This window comes from Saimiri boliviensis, chromosome 7 (genome assembly GCF_048565385.1).
Source record: "Saimiri boliviensis isolate mSaiBol1 chromosome 7, mSaiBol1.pri, whole genome shotgun sequence".
Taxonomy (NCBI): domain Eukaryota; kingdom Metazoa; phylum Chordata; class Mammalia; order Primates; family Cebidae; genus Saimiri; species Saimiri boliviensis.
The window spans coordinates 23,755,287-23,770,758 of NC_133455.1; the positions used below are offsets into that span (position 1 = coordinate 23,755,287).

The following is a 15,472-nucleotide window of genomic DNA, read 5'->3' on the forward strand; positions in this document are numbered from 1 at the left end:
CAGTTCTCCTGCCTCTGCCTCCTGAGTAACTAGGATTACAGGCATCTGCCACCACGCCTGGCTACTTTTTGTTATTTTTTTAGTAGAGATGGGGTTTCTTCATGTTGGTCTCGAACTCCTGACCTTAGGTGATCCACCTGCCTTGGCCTCCCAAAGTGCTTACAGGTATAAGCCACCGCGCCTGGCCCTCTTTTGACCTTTTAAATGTGGCTCTAACTCTATTTCCATCGGACACACTTGCTCTAGATCAGCCTTCTCCAACAGAACTGCCACTAGTTACATGTGACCGCTGAGCATTTGAAATGTGGCTAAAGCAACTGAGGAAGTGAACTCTTCATTTTATTTAACTTTAATAAATTTTCATTTAAACAGCCCCCTGTGGCTAGTGGTTATAAAGCTAGGCCATGTTTATACAAAGTGGTTATAAAAACTAGGCCATATTTATAAACTACGGCCTATTTTGTAAATAAAGTTTTATTGGAAGAGAGTCATGCTCATTTGTGTAAGTACAATCTATGGCTGCTTTCAAGATGCAATGGCAGAGTGGTTGTGTCAGAGGCTGTATGGCCCATAGAGCTGAAAATATTTCTCTGGCCCTTTCTAGAAAATTTGGCCAACCCATGTTCTAGACCAGGCGTCCCCAAACTACGGCCCACAGGCCGCATGCGGCCCCCTGAGGCCATTTATCCGCCCCCCTCCCGCCGAACTTCAGGAAGGGGCACCTCTTTCATTGGCGGTCAGTGAGAGGAGCACAGTATGTGGCGGCCCTCTAACGGTCTGAGGGACAGTGAACTGGCCCCCTGTGTAAAAAGTTTGGGGACGCCTGGTCTAGACCATCATTTTCCAAATAGGTTTCCCATGGAAAATGATTTCATGGGATATCAACAGCATCCAAAAAACAAGACAGGGGTTTTCCACGGTCAGATATGTTAAATATGCCCACGGGGTCCTGCTAACATAGCAGGCATTCTCAGAGCTCTCAACATGAAGATGTACTGTGGATCCACAGACAGGGCAGAGCAGGCAGCTTTCACCAAACTGGTTCCGCCAGGACACTCTTCCTTTCAGGATCAAAATTTTATTAACATCTCCCCAGCTTAGTGTTCCTCCCTACAGTTTAAACATGTTCTGCACCTATGAATAAGCATAGCTTTTTACACTTGGCAATTCTCAGAATTGCAGGTATAATTTCCATAATGAATTACTTAGCTTCTTAGGTACCTAACATCTTCAAACTAAGTGAAGGTAAACATCATCTCTTCTCTGGTGCTCCAAATTCTAACATTTTACATCTGTGTTCACATTATTTCCTTAATCCTCTCACCTTGCCCTTTGCTGGGCCTTCTCTGGCTCTCAGGTTTTTTGTTTTGTCAATTAACATCTCAAAAGGAAAAATGATTGCATCTTGGCCTCTTTTAGATAAAAGCAATTCATTTTGAATAGTTTCCAGAGATCACACTGCAGTAATAGTCAGGGGTACAGACTGAAGATTAAGTTTGGGCAGTCACAAACGTGTCACTTTCATTAAGAACAATGCTTCCAGTAAATTCTGACAAAGTAGGGAAGTCTACACCTAACACCAGTAACGAGAAAAAAAGAAAACCAAGAGGAGGAAGCATTCAAGAACGTACCATCAGCTACGGTTTCTTACTCACCGCAACGCTAGAGAAAAGGCTGCCGTTAAAGTGCCTTTGGATAGACAAGGACGGGGTCGTGCCAGGCCACGGGTTAACAATATCTGAAACGAATGTTTTAACTGGTCAGAGGATACCAACTTTATATTCATTTGTACATAAAAAAGCAAAATGAGTCCTTCGGAAACAAACAAACAAAAAAACCTGTATTGTAAGCCAGCCATGGTGGCTTGTGCCTACAGTCCCAGCTCAGGAGGCTGAGGCAGGAGGATTCCTTAAGGCCAGCCTGGTGACAGAGTGATCCTGTCTCTGAAAAAAATATCGTATGCAGTGTTTTTATAAAAGGAAGGGGAAGACAGTATTGGGTAGAGGTTAACTCTACCACTCTTTCTCTAAGTATTATGGTTAAAAATTCTTTAATAGTAAAGTTAAAAAAACAGCTAAGAAAAATAATACCAGACTTGAAATGTAAAGACACCATATTATTTTAGAAGCCATTCAGTTATGGTGTGAAGTAGAAGCTTCCTGTACTGAGATAACTGCCAGTCATGACACCTGCCATCAGACCACCTTACAAGGTTGTTGTGAGGAACATATGAAACCAAATCAGGAAGCAGCCCATCACAGCGCCAGGTAGAAGGAAGGGCGAAGTCAACATTACAAGAATTCCACAGTGCCTTTAAACAGCAATCAGGCTTTCGTAACAAGGTACGAAAGGGCTGTTTGAGGACACAGAGCTAGAAATATGATTGTAGACATCAACCAAGAAGGGATCTGAGGGAAAAAGCCCTGAGGTCTCCTTCCAGAGTTTAAATGTCAAAAGACTGGACTACCCTCACAGCCAAAAATGTAGAGCATTCAAGGGATCCCAGCACCACTGTCCTCCCTTTACCTGGCCGACCTCCAAGTGAGATAAGGCAGGGGAAGGGAAAAGATGACACCAGGCGTCCAGCTCTTCCTATGACAAGTGTTTCTGAGGAGGGCACCAGGTATGCGGAACCCAAATGTAAAAATCCAAGTGCAGGTGTTGGAGTGAAGAAGTCACATATTAGGGGGCAGGGGTCACAGACCTGCAGCACAGAATAAAATCCATGCTGGTTGAGATGTCCCATTACATTTGCACAAATGTGGTTCATCGCTGGTCGAAGACTCTCACCTAAACAAAGAAAAGAGTGAGAAAAAAAAAATGTCTTGCCATAATGTGACCTGTTTATGTGGGACAGGAATTATGTCCCACACCCAAGGCCCTAGGAAATAAAATGCTCCCTGGCTTGCCCTCCTCCTTCCTTCGGCCTGGTGCCAGGGCACAGGGAGGCAATGACTATCTGAAACGCTAATGCTCCTGGAGGGCCTGGCTCAAGAGTCATCTCTTGCGTGATGGGTGCTGTCACACCCCTAGCCAGAAGTGACATCTCTGACCTCTGAGCTCCTGAAGCACCTTTTCTAATTCCCTCCTACGGCCTAGTACTGTCTTCTCTGGGAGGATGCCTCCTCTCTTCAATGGGACATGAGCTTCCTGGAAGGGCCCAGAACTCAACGATTTTTAGATTTCCTCCAAGAGGTCAGGGTCATGCCTGAAACAAACTCTCCTTTCTGACCCGGAGCCTTTGCACATGCAGTTTTCCTGCTTTTCATTTCGTCCCTGCTTTTCCTTCTGTGAATCCCAGCTCTCTCTCCAGCTCTCCGCTCACACCCACTTCTTCAGGAAAGCCAGAGCCCCAGACCAAGCAAGGCCTCCCAACTCTACTGACACTCTCATTTCTCTTGCATACTTCCTTCCAAGCACTTACCACATTATTGTCATTTTACATCTATGAACGTCTATTTAATGACTGTTTTCCTCATCAGACTCTAAGTTTTGTGAGGAAGGGGGGACCTAAAGTCCCTGAAGGGCAGTACCACTTTCTGTTTTGCTTATCTTTGTCTCTCCAGCACCTAGCAGTGTCTGGCACATATAGGCTACTTGTTGAACGGATGAACGAAATGACCTTATGAAACACTTAGGGCTAAGGACACTTTTCAGGGAAGGAGGCAGCTTTATAATGCAAATTTTAAGGGCAAAATAGAATTATTCACAACCTAATGATTTTCCAAGCAAAATGACAAGGCTTAAGTGAAGGTTATCACTTGGAGGCTAAGGCACTGTGGGAATTATAAAAATTTACTGGAAGAACCACGCCTTCAAACATAAATTCAAAAAAGGGTAGAGTACAACACGAAATGGTGAATGCTTTCTGGATACTATGATGCAGTCTGACGGTAAGTGCCAAGGGCATCCTCATTTGCATGGTCTCAGGGCCTCCCCTGAGGCCTGTGGTGGCAAAAACGCTTCTTACAAAGGAAAAAGGGTCCCCAAGTTCTCTATGGAAATGTCAGTTAGAAAACATTTGAACCAAGTCTCACAGACCTTTTCCCCGAAGAATTTTCCACGTTGAAGTGTCTGTGAAGGTGACAAGCATTGTGAGGTACAGGGTGATGAGTCGGGAGTCTTGCAAGATTTCAGGCTAGAAACAATAAACCGAGCAAGATGAAGACACACATCTCTGATTTCAGACAGCAAAGTATTCATTTTACAACTGCTCTACAGGAGCTGAGCCTGGAATCACTGAGTCAGGGTGATAAGTCAGTCGTCATTCTTTTCCTCTCGGAGAATGACCACTTCAGGAGTTAAAGAACAAGGAATCACAGATTCCTGGGAATGGAGAATTGAGTATTCCTAGAAAACAAGATGACCAGGGCTGGCTTGCTGTGTGTACACGTGTCTGCCTGTCTATCTGAACACTGCAGCAACAGAGCAGAAATGCAATTGAGCATGACAGGGATCCTGGGCTCAGCCTTCTGACTTCACCACTTACTAGCTGTGTGAGCTTAGGCAAGTTTCTTAACCTCTTTTTGCCTCAGTTTCCTCATCTGTTGACCAGAAATAGTAACACTGCTTTCCTCATAGGGTTGTTGTGAGAAATGGATTAATGCGTACAATGCACTAAGAACAGTGCCTGACACACAGATAACTCCACGTAATGTTGGCTGCTGTTCTAATTTTTTTTTTTGGGGGGGGGGATGGAGTTTGCTCTTGTTACTCAGGCTGGAGTGCAATGGCGCGATCTCAGCTCACCGCAACCTCCGCCTCCTGGGTTCAAGCAATTCTCCTGCCTCAGCCTCCTGAGTTGCTGGGATTACAGGCACGTGCCACCATGCCCAGCTAATTTTTGCATTTTTAGTAGAGATGAGGTTTCACCGTGTTGACCAGGATGGTCTTGATCTCTTGACTTCGTGATCCACCCGCCTCGGCCTCCCAAAGTGCTGGGTTTACAGGCGTGAACCACCGCACCCGGCCTGCTGTTCTAATTTTGATGACAGTCCACTTTTTCACCAAGTCCAAGTCAGGCAAAAGGCCTGACTGCTCTCTAGGCCCAGAGACCCTATAGCAAGTACACCTGGAAGGGACCTTGGAGATCACCGAGTCCAAACCCCCAAGCTCATTAACAGTAAGAGAGGGGAAGCAGCTTGTCCAAGGCCACCTGGGAAATGAGCAGAGCAATCAGCACTGACTTTCGCATATTCCTGGCTCCAGAGTCAGTGGCCTTTCTCTCCTGATGGGTTTCCTCACATAAACTTTTTTTGTTCGCTCAAAGAGCAATCTGCTGTGGAATGTACACACGGAGAGCAGATAAACAAGGGTCTGCCTGGCTCGAACACAGGTAGGAAAATACCCTGCCCACTTGGCCCTGAGGCATTTTGGTGGATTCCCAGGGCTCTAAGGAACAGAATGTAGAAACTCTGCTCTGAGCCATGTCTTGCCTGACAAGCCGGGCGTGGCTTGTTGCTGACCACTGCCTTGGCTGGGTCGTGGATAAGAGCCACTCCTGAGCAATCAAAGAGGGATGGCTGGGAATGGACTGCCAGCGGGTGGCGTTGGGGGGGGGGCGTGGAAGCAGTCCAGGGACTTTCATCCCATTTTTCAGCTGCTACCTACATTCTTGCCAAGCCTCTGTCCCTGAAACCTCTCTCTCCCTATGTGCAAAGTAGAAGAGGCTCTTGTGTATGTCTGCTCACACACCCTGTCCATCCTTTTCAGAACACTGAAGAAGGTGGGGGAGCACAGGACCAGGCTGGGCTAGTGGCAGTACCCCATTCCTCTTGTCACTGTGACTGGTTCAGAGATGAACCCAGGATTTCACTGGACCTACAAGAAATGCAGATTTTTGAATTGGTGAGGAGGCCTCCCTTTTCTCTTTAGTCAAGACAGGGTAAGACTATAAAGTCAAAACTGCTGGTTGCCATGATTACAGCAGGAAAGGATGAGGTGACCCAAAAAGGGAGCAGGGATGAGAGAAAACAATGAGAGAGAATCCAGAAACACCTGGCTCTCCTCATCCCCTGCTGCCATGTTACTGAATATATTCTAGAGCACAATGTTCTCTTCCTTGCTTAACCTGTAGGTGACACTAGCTGTGCTTATGTTGGACTTCTGGACTTGAGCAAGAGGCCTGACTAGCATTAATAATGTAGATCAGGCGTCCCCAAACTACAGCCTGCGGGCCACATGCGGCCCCCTGAGGCCATTTATCCAGCCATCCGCCGCACTTCAAGAAGGGGCACCTCTTTCATTGGTGGTCAGTGAGAGGAGCACAGTTTGCGGCGGCCCTCCAATGGTCTGAGGGACAGTGAACTGGCCCCCTGTGTAAAAAGTTTGCGGACGCCTGATGTAGATCATAAAGTGATGATGATATTAAATGAACGGGAAGCCTGTAATCCCAGCTACTTAGAAGGCTGAGATGGAAGAATCAGTTGAGCCTTGGGAGGTCAAGACTACAGTGAGCTATGATAGTGCTACTACACTCCAGGGGTGACAGTGAGACCCTGTCTCAGGAAGGAACATGACAGATTCCCTGGCATGGAGGCTGTGGCAGGGCAAGCGGGTCAAGGGCCTGACACACACCAAAGAAGGGCTTGTATTGATAACAGCATCAAACTTCCTCTCTTCCAGAGCAGGGGCTCAATTAGCAATTCTGAATGACAGGGGCTCTGAAAATACAGACTAAAGTCTCCAAGTGAAAATCACACATTTATTGTTTCTGGTTTTTTGTTTTTGTTCTGTTTTTTTTACCTTGAGCTGCTTGAGAAACTCACAGCAATACCACAGAATGCTCTTGATCTGCTTAATCCAAAGGAGGGTGAGGTCCTTAGAACAAGCCAGAGACACATACCAAACCTACAAGTGAGAAAAAGATGAATGTCATGGGCTGTTATTGAGATCATATCACATATGCTCTAACTGTTGGAAATGGACCTATTAGTCAAGTCCAGTGCCAGAGAAAGCAGTAGACCTGAACAGATGAATAAGCAGCAAACAGGACTTATTTTAACACTAAACCCAAAGACAAAACACCCTAGTAAGAAAATTGTGGCAGGAGAACATAGCTACTTGGATCATGAAGAAACTAAGGAATCACGTTTTCCATCCACTGCTTATTTGCATTTGTGTGTAAACTGATCCTAACATTCAACAGGAACTTTCAGAGCCCAGTAGGCTGGCCCTTAAGAGCTTGTGGGAGGCACTGTGGCTCCCGTCCACTTACCTTAGGCTCATTCTCAGCATCCATGCTGCTCAGGATGCTGCGACACAACTTCTCAAATCTCTGCAAAGAGACACACTGTGGGTTATACATTCCCAAAACCAATCAAAAAGTGAAAATGAAGAAAAGAAGTCTTCGGTGGGCACCTGGCACGTGCAGGTATTATACCAGGTGATTCACATACATAATCACAGGCAGTCCCTTCCTACAGATGAGGACACTGAAGATCAGAGAGGCTAAAGGGTTCTCCAACTGATATTCCAAGGACTGGAGTAATCCTACAGAAATATTTTAGAAACTGGTATATTTCACATAAGTATTCAAAACGAGGCTTCTTTCAAAAAACAGTATCAATCTGGCAAATTGGACTTGGATTCCTGCAGGCCAGCTGCTGTCTCAGTTGTGCTCTCCAGTTTACCATTTCCTCAGTACCACGGATACTGACTTTTGCCTCACAGACAGCAGCCAAAGGCTGCTGTATCATCACGTTTATCCTCCAATGCAAAAGGAAACTAGAAAACAGGTTCCATTTTGGCTATACCAATCCTCAATCTACCCTTAAACAATGTGATACCGGGCAGGCTGCCCTACCACACTGAGCTGCAGTTACCTTTTCTATAACATGAAGGTCACCTCCTCCAGCTTACCTGTCCTCATCTATGTAATCATGTGTTCACTGCCTACATACTCCTCCCTCTCCTGCTGGCCTAAGAGCTTGCTGACGGTAGAGACCTTGCCTGTCTTGTTTCCTTCCAAGGCCCCAGTGCCTAGAGAGGGTTGGTACAATGTGAAGCCTAACAATAGCAAATGCCTAACAGCTGGAAATGGAGACATGCCTCAATGGCATTTTAGTACTATTATAGATAACTAGCTGCTTTCCTGGGATTATATTTTCCAGGCTGATCATTCTAATCCCTAAGGTGCCAACTGGCACGTTTTGTATGATTTGCAGGATATTTAAAAAATTTCAAATTAATTGCCAAGATTTATAAATTAGAACACTGATGGTGGCTTATGCCTACAATCCCAGCACTTTGGGAGGCTGAGGCAGGAGGATCACCTGAGATCAGGAGTTCTAAGACCATCCTGGCCAACATGGAGAAACTCCACCTCTCCTAAAAATACAAAAATTAGCCGTGCGTGGTGGCACATGCCTGTAATCCCAGCTACTTAGAAGGCTGAGATGGAAGGATCAGTTGAGCCTTGGGAGGTCAAGACTACAGTGAGCTATGATAGTGCTACTGCACTCCAGGGGTGACAGTGAGACCCTGTCTCAGAAAATAAATAAATAAATAAAGGACATTCAGCATGAAGACCCAGATCTTTGGCATCTCTTAAAAAAAAAAAAAAAACAAGAGTCTGAGTCCACCATTGAGGTGTATAGCTGCTCCCCGTGGATGGCACAGGTCACAGACCCTGCTATTTCCTTTGATGTCCTCACCACTGCTGCCTGTCAGTTACCGTTTAAATATGATTTGTATTTCATATTATGTTTTATCTCATACATGGGTTTTTTTTTTTACTTATTAACTAAACTTTCTGGCTTTTGTATGCATCCAAGTTCAACTTGTGCTTATAATGGTCAATGTGAAAAGATTCCCAAAAGCACTGGGCATAATCACTCCAAAACAGGTCACAAAAAAACTAAAGGAACAGGACGTGGGGGTGACAATAACTACCTCATAAAGCTGCTATAACAGACTAATATTAATCATTACAAAAGATCTGATATATGGAAGTATTGTGTATGTTTGCTACTGTTTTACCTCATTATCCTCTTTGATTCTGAATAAGAACAGTAGTTTCCTTGCAATCTTAAAAATACAAAGTGCACTTCTTTTAGTGGACCCAGGGTCATCTGCTTTAAAAAAGTCATCAATCTCTCTCCTAGAAAGGAAAGAGACATTTTAAATTAGCAGCTTGTAGCACCTGGAAGGCTTTTCAAGCACTCTAGGAGAAAACTCATTTATCTGCTATTAATTAGAAGCAAGAGAAGCATGTGCTAGGGAGATCCTGGCCTTCACCTGATCTCTCTCTGCAGTTGACTCCGATAGAGAAAACTCCGGACATGGGCCTGGATCACGACAGCTGCTCGCTCCCGCTCCTTCTGCACGAGCCTTTCTTCTCGTGCCTGACGGGCTCTATCGATGAACCACGCTCTCGAGGTCTGAGACAGGGTGAACATGTTTGCAAACTTGTACAAACCCTGCAAGGAAAATGGGCAAGTAGGTGTTGTAGATTGTTGTGTGAAAAACACACATAGAAAGGGGCCCAAGAGCAGAGAGTGGGCAGGGACCTGGGCAGCAGAGATTCTCAGGACCTGTCAACACCCTCCCAAGTGCTAACAACTCTCAGCACAAGTCCCAACCTCCTACAGGCTCTTTCATGCAACTCACCAAAACCAGGGATGCTATATCCTATATTAAATAATCACTTCTTCTTAAGGGAAAGAGCACAGCACCTGGCACAGGATAAGGGCAGGCCCAGCTTTAGGAACGAACAAAGAAGGAATCAATCCCACCCATAAAACTCTAATTCAAGCCAGGTTTCCTGTAGGTCAAAGATTCCCAGACATTTGAATTTTCTGGAGAAGTCCCCGGTATTTGGGAAACCAACACTGAGAGGTCAGCTTTTATTTTTCCAAGTAAGGACTCGAGGGAAAACTCAAATGTGATTATTTACTGTCATCATTATTGTATTCATCCACTCACTAAACAAATATTTACTGGTGCCTACTTTGTGACAGCACACGAAAAAGAGAGGGCCATTTTAACATTAACAAAGCAAAAGGTACACACTTCAGAATGCAAGACAGTACACTACATTGAATTTATTTGGTTTTATGTATAATTTATTCCATTGTCCTTACAGTTACCATCCTGACAAGGACCAATAAAGACCTGACTGCAGAAATGCTCCTGTCCACTGACAGGCACTTTTCTAAACAGAAGCGCTAACTTATACACTAAGTTTTTATCTAAATCACCAGTAACTGTTTTTCCCTAAAGGGACAGCTTTTGCTAGCAGCCTAAAGCACACAGCACCAACCCACGGAGGCTCCCATACTGAGATGATTTCCTTAGATGCTTGATGACTTTGCTATTCTATACAAATGTACAATCAGCCCAGTCATAAACACTGAAATGAATTATTCAGAAATCCAGACTTCCAGAAAACAATCTCTACTCCAGGCTACTTCATTCAAAGTAGCACCCACGGGAATACATCATCCAGAGTAAAAAGCTGGATGGATAGAACTAGAGGCCATTTATCCTAAGTGAAATAACTGAAAGAGAAAGCCAAATACTGCATAATCGCCCTTCCAAGTGGGAGCTAAACAATGGGTCCTCATGGACACACAGAGTGCAATAATGGATAAGGAGGCTCCAAAAGGTGGGAGACAGGATGGGGGTAACAGCTGAAAAATTACCTATTGGTGCAATGTTCACCACTCAGGTGATGGATGCACTAAAAGCGCAGACTCCACCACTAAACATAATATGCATACAAGAAACCTGTACTCCCTAAATCTAAAAAATATGTTTAAAAATTATTAACATAAACATTGAATACAACAGAATCATCTCCTAGAGGTGTTAAATGAATGGCATGTTACTGAAAAGCATTTAGTAAGTGTGCTCTATTACTAGTATTAATAAGGACAATACAATAATACACTTTTATAACCAAAGAAAAAGTTGGTGCTAGCCTCCTGCCACGTGAACATATCAAGGGACCTCTGGGACCCCTTCTCAACAGTGATTCACATCTGTCAAACATCATCAGGAATCCCTGAAACAAACTAGCAGAGCCCACCTGACCACAGGAGGTAAGGTATTAGGTTGGTGCAAAAGTAATTGTGGTTTTCGACTTTTTAAAAAAACACTAAGAAGCAATTACTTTTGCACCAATCTATAAAAGGCTTGGAGAGAAAAGGTAGCCATCTCCTGAATTATTTACTCTTCCTGCCCCAATAGTAAAGTCTGGAGATCTCACCTGAGGACGTTCCTGTGTTGCAGAAATGCCAGGTAATCATTAGTGATCTTGCACAGGACTCGTGGCTGAGAACAGCTTCTCACTTTAGAGAAGCTTGTCTTTTTTCCGGCAGAAGCAGAAGAAAAAAAATCCAGACTTAGGGTTAAATTTTATAGGTGTGGCATCATATATTTTCCTGAGTACAAGTAATAACCACATTGCCAATGGTTTTTTAAAAACACCACACAGTCCTCTTTATTTAACGTCTCATCTAAATGTTATACTGTATCTCTTCAATCCTCACAGTTTAAAGGGAATATGCTGAAAATAATCCCAAAGTTGTTGTTGAATTAAAGTTGTGATGGGAAGCAAAAATAACTTAGAGGCATGGAATGTTAAAGAGCTATTGAAAATCATATTTGACATTTTCTTTTTTCTTTGAGACAGAGTCTCATTCTGCTGCTGATGCTGGAGTGCAGTGGTGTGATTTCAGCTCACTACAACCTTCGTTCCCAGGTTCAAAAGTGATTCTCCTGCTTCACCCTCCTAAGTAGTTGGGATTACAGGTGCGTGCCACCACGCCCAGCTAATTTTTATATTTTTAGAATACACAGGGTTTTCACCATGTTGCTCAGGTTGGTCTTGAACTCCTGACCTTAGGTGATCTGCCTTCCTCAGTCTATAATCCCTCAGCTGGGATTATAGTGTGAGCCATTGCGCCTGGCCATGTTTGACATTTTTAATGATACAGAAAAATGTCTATGCCTTAGAAGTGAATAAAGGGCTGCCTGTGAACCAATAAAAGCCCAGTTATCAGAAAAATGCACATGTGCACAGAAACAAAACTGGTATGAACTATACCAACATGTTACCGGTGGCTGTTCTGAGGTACTGAAATTGTGGGAAATTTTCCTTAATTGGTCTGTATTTTCTAAATCTTCCAAGGAATGCACATGGTGAAGCAGCACTGCACAGTGAGGGGGAACAGGGGCTTTGAGAGTCACAAGGAGTTGAAGCCAGTCCCTAGCTCTGCCATGTACTGTAGGGAGAATGCCTAAGCCTTTTTTTTTTTTTTTTTTTTTTTAAGGCAGGGTCTTGCTGTCATCCAAGCTGGAGTGCAGTGGTACAATCACAGTTTACCGCAGCTTCTATCTCCCAGGCTCAAGTGATTCTCCCACCTCAGCTTCTCAAGTAGCTGGGACCACAGGTGCACATCACCACATTTGGACAGTTCTTAAATTTTTTAGAGCAGTAGGGTCTTGCTATGTTGCCCAGGACTCCTGGGCTCAAAAAATCCTCCTGCTTTGGCCTCTCCAAATGTTGGGATTATAGGTACAATCCATGGTGCTTGGCCCTGAGTCTTTCCATCTGCATCTATTACTTGGCTTAGAGGTTGATAACGAGGACTAAATGTGATGATGTGTATCAAGTACCTATCGAGGTATTTGAGTGCACAGTGTAGGGTGTATAGTCAATAAGTCTAACTGGTCTATAAACATTTTTATAAACATGGTTTTTTTCTTTTAAACCCTTCAGCAGAGGGTCCCACCTGCACAATCACTAAAGTTCTCTGGGTAGGAAATAATGCAGCCTGACATTTCTCACCCATTCACTTTTTTTTCTATGTTAAATGCACTAAGATTCACCAGTCCTGTCCCTTGGGCTATGAACTCCTGGCCCTGTTGTTTAGACTGAGTAACAGATTCAAGCTTCTCAGAGCTGCAAAAGAGCAGGGCCCAAGTCATGAGTACAATGATATGTTCCCTCCACACCATGCAGACAGACAGTGCCTAGATGGCAGAGGGTACATGGAATTAGAAGGGGAAGGGAGAGCCTGTTCCTAAAAGAAAAACAAAGTTGCATGCAAACTGTGCCTAAGTACCTGTAGGACTATCTTAAAACTTTCACTGCTCCCAGGGGGCCTCCCAGGATAAGAAACTATTCTTATCCCCTTCCTTGAGATTATCATGTCTTCAGCAATGTTATTGGTTGATTTGTTTATACTGTATAATAGCCTACACTTTATAGTTTTTCTTATCCTTTCCTATATACCTTCTCTACCTCCACAGTGGATACTATAGTTCATCAATCAAATAAAACACACAATCAAGTGTTTATTAAGTACTTATTTTGCTAAATCCCATGGAGAATCAAAGGCTGTGCACAGCAGAAAAAGTCTTGCATCAGAGAAAGTGGGCCTTGTTTCTTTTTAGTACTTATTCTATCTGACATTTGGCCAAGTTACTTATCCTCTCTAGGCCTCAATTTCCTTATGTGTAAATCGAGGGTAATAATAGTGTCTATGTCCTAGGGTTGCTAAAAGGATTAAATGTAACATTTACTCCTCTTGTACCTCAGTTTAGTCATCACAACATTGTGATTAGGATTAAATGAGAAAATAATAATAATGGACATCCAAAAGCATATAACATGTAAGTGAACTTTACTGTATTGTCCTTAAGAAGCTTGCAATCTAGGAAAACAAGACTCATATAGGTAGAAAAATTAGAAAATAAGAGGTTGGTGGTAACCAACATCATTTTAAAAAGTAAATGAGTACCCATTATGTGTCAAGTCCTTTGTAAGTGATTTCATCTAATAACGACAGGAGTCCTATGAGAGGATCATTCACGATCTCCTCCAGTCCAGTTTAGACCATTAGTATGTGGCAGAGTCAAGACTGTAATAACTAAGAGACAGGATTCAGACTCTTGTCTTCACTCTATACTCCCAAAGCTGAAGCACCATAAATACCAACTGCTACTGAGCCAAGAGGATTTTCCCCGTACTGTAGGAGAAGCTGGGCCACCAGGTTAATGACCACCACCATTTATTCAGGGCAGACCGTGTATCAGACACTGTACAGACATTTAACCAACTTGTCTCTTCAACAGCTCTATTAGGTCTCGATAATCTTTTTTTCTTTCTTTCTTTCTTTTTTTTTTTGACTCGGGGTCTCACTTTGTTGCCCAGGCTGGAGTGCAGTGGTGCCATCTCAGCTCACTGCTACCTCCACCTCCCGGTTTCAAGTGATTGGCCTGCTTCAGCCTCTCAAGTAGCTGGGATTAAAGGCACCCACCACCATGCCTGTCTAATTTTTGTATTTTTAGTAGAGATGGGGTTTCACCATGTTGGCCACGCTGGTCTTGAACTTCTGACCTCAGGCCTCGGCCTCCCAAAATGCTAGAATTACGAGGCGTGAGCCACTGCGTCCAGCTTCAAGAATCTAATTTTTATTTAAAGAATAGGAAACAGGACTTAAAGAGACTATTCATACTAACAGCTATTATTTATTGAACGCTACCGCCTATCTAGGTGGATGTTTTTGAGTCTGAATTCATGTATATACAAAACAATTATTTATTAATAAGTAAAACAAGATCCAGGGCTCCCCCATTCACAGAACAGCAAAACAAAAAGAAGCTGAGAATGAGAATGCAACGTTGCCTGTGGGGACTAATCTGGAGTCAAATTACGGCCAAGTTTTTCTTTATTCAGAGCTAGGTGTCAGGCACGGTACTGAAACGTATTTCACATCCTTTGTGAAACCTGATAATTACTCCATTTTACTCAGAAGGAAACTGAGGCTCAGAGGGAACTCACCCAAGTCACACAGAGAGCGAATAGTATTCGAACTCCAGTTTAGATGACTCCTGGGGCCGGCGTCTCTCCTCGGCATCAACAACCACAGGAACAAATCAGCCAGCATTAGTCCGTTTATAAAGGCCTATCGTCCCAAAAGTGAAAAGAGGTGGAAAGGGCCGCGGAGAGAGCCCCTGGAGCACACAAGCCAGATTCCAACACTTGCCCCTCCGACCCGGCCAGGCAGGGGCTCGGCCCTAGAGCCACCTCCCTCAAAGTCCCCTGCCCCACCACCCGGAGAACTAACGACCTGTTCTCACTCGCTACCCGCAGGCCGACCTTTATTCGCTGGAGGTCCCCGCACTCGGGGCCGGGGCGGCAGCTGCCACTGTCTCAGCCCAAAACACTCGAGTTCTGCCAGACCCGGGGCAGCAACCGAGGCACAACCGCCATCTTGCCCCAGGGTGTTCGCTCTCAGAACTCCGCCAGGAAGCAATCATCCAGTTCAGGAAAATGACAGTTCCGCTGAGCTGCTTTGCCCGGGAAGGAATACTTCCCCACACCTTGTCATACCCTCTGGCAGCTGAAATAGCTGAGGTGGGATAAATGCCCGACCCAGCCGAGAGAAGCGGGAACCCATCCCGGCCTCGGAGGTTGGAAAGAAAGCTGCCCCATAGGCGTACAACGGATGGTTTAAAATGG

At 44.3% G+C, this 15,472-nt stretch overlaps 2 protein-coding genes across 5 annotated transcripts in view; one reads left to right on the forward strand and one right to left on the reverse strand.

Moving 5' to 3' along the window:
• The window catches only part of UBE3B (ubiquitin protein ligase E3B), a 58,621-nt gene extending 43,158 nt beyond the window's left edge, over positions 1-15,463 (reverse strand). For 2 of the 4 annotated variants that reach the window (XM_074402265.1, XM_074402266.1), the window contains exons 1-9: positions 14,792-15,463; positions 11,210-11,307; positions 9,238-9,419; positions 8,980-9,100; positions 7,217-7,276; positions 6,745-6,849; positions 4,042-4,138; positions 2,705-2,790; positions 1,656-1,738 (exon numbers count right to left, since the gene is read on the reverse strand). In XM_074402265.1, coding sequence (XP_074258366.1) covers positions 1,656-1,738; positions 2,705-2,790; positions 4,042-4,138; positions 6,745-6,849; positions 7,217-7,276; positions 8,980-9,100; positions 9,238-9,398 — 713 coding nt within the window. In that variant the 5' untranslated portion in view covers positions 9,399-9,419; positions 11,210-11,307; positions 14,792-15,463. The remainder of the gene's footprint in view (positions 1-1,655; positions 1,739-2,704; positions 2,791-4,041; positions 4,139-6,744; positions 6,850-7,216; positions 7,277-8,979; positions 9,101-9,237; positions 9,420-11,209; positions 11,308-14,791) is intronic. The other 2 variants (XM_010342896.3, XM_039471570.2) reach the window with 2 other exon arrangements.
• MMAB (metabolism of cobalamin associated B) overlaps positions 1-15,472 on the forward strand; it is a 103,559-nt gene that overhangs the window by 80,079 nt on the left and 8,008 nt on the right. The window lies entirely within an intron of this gene.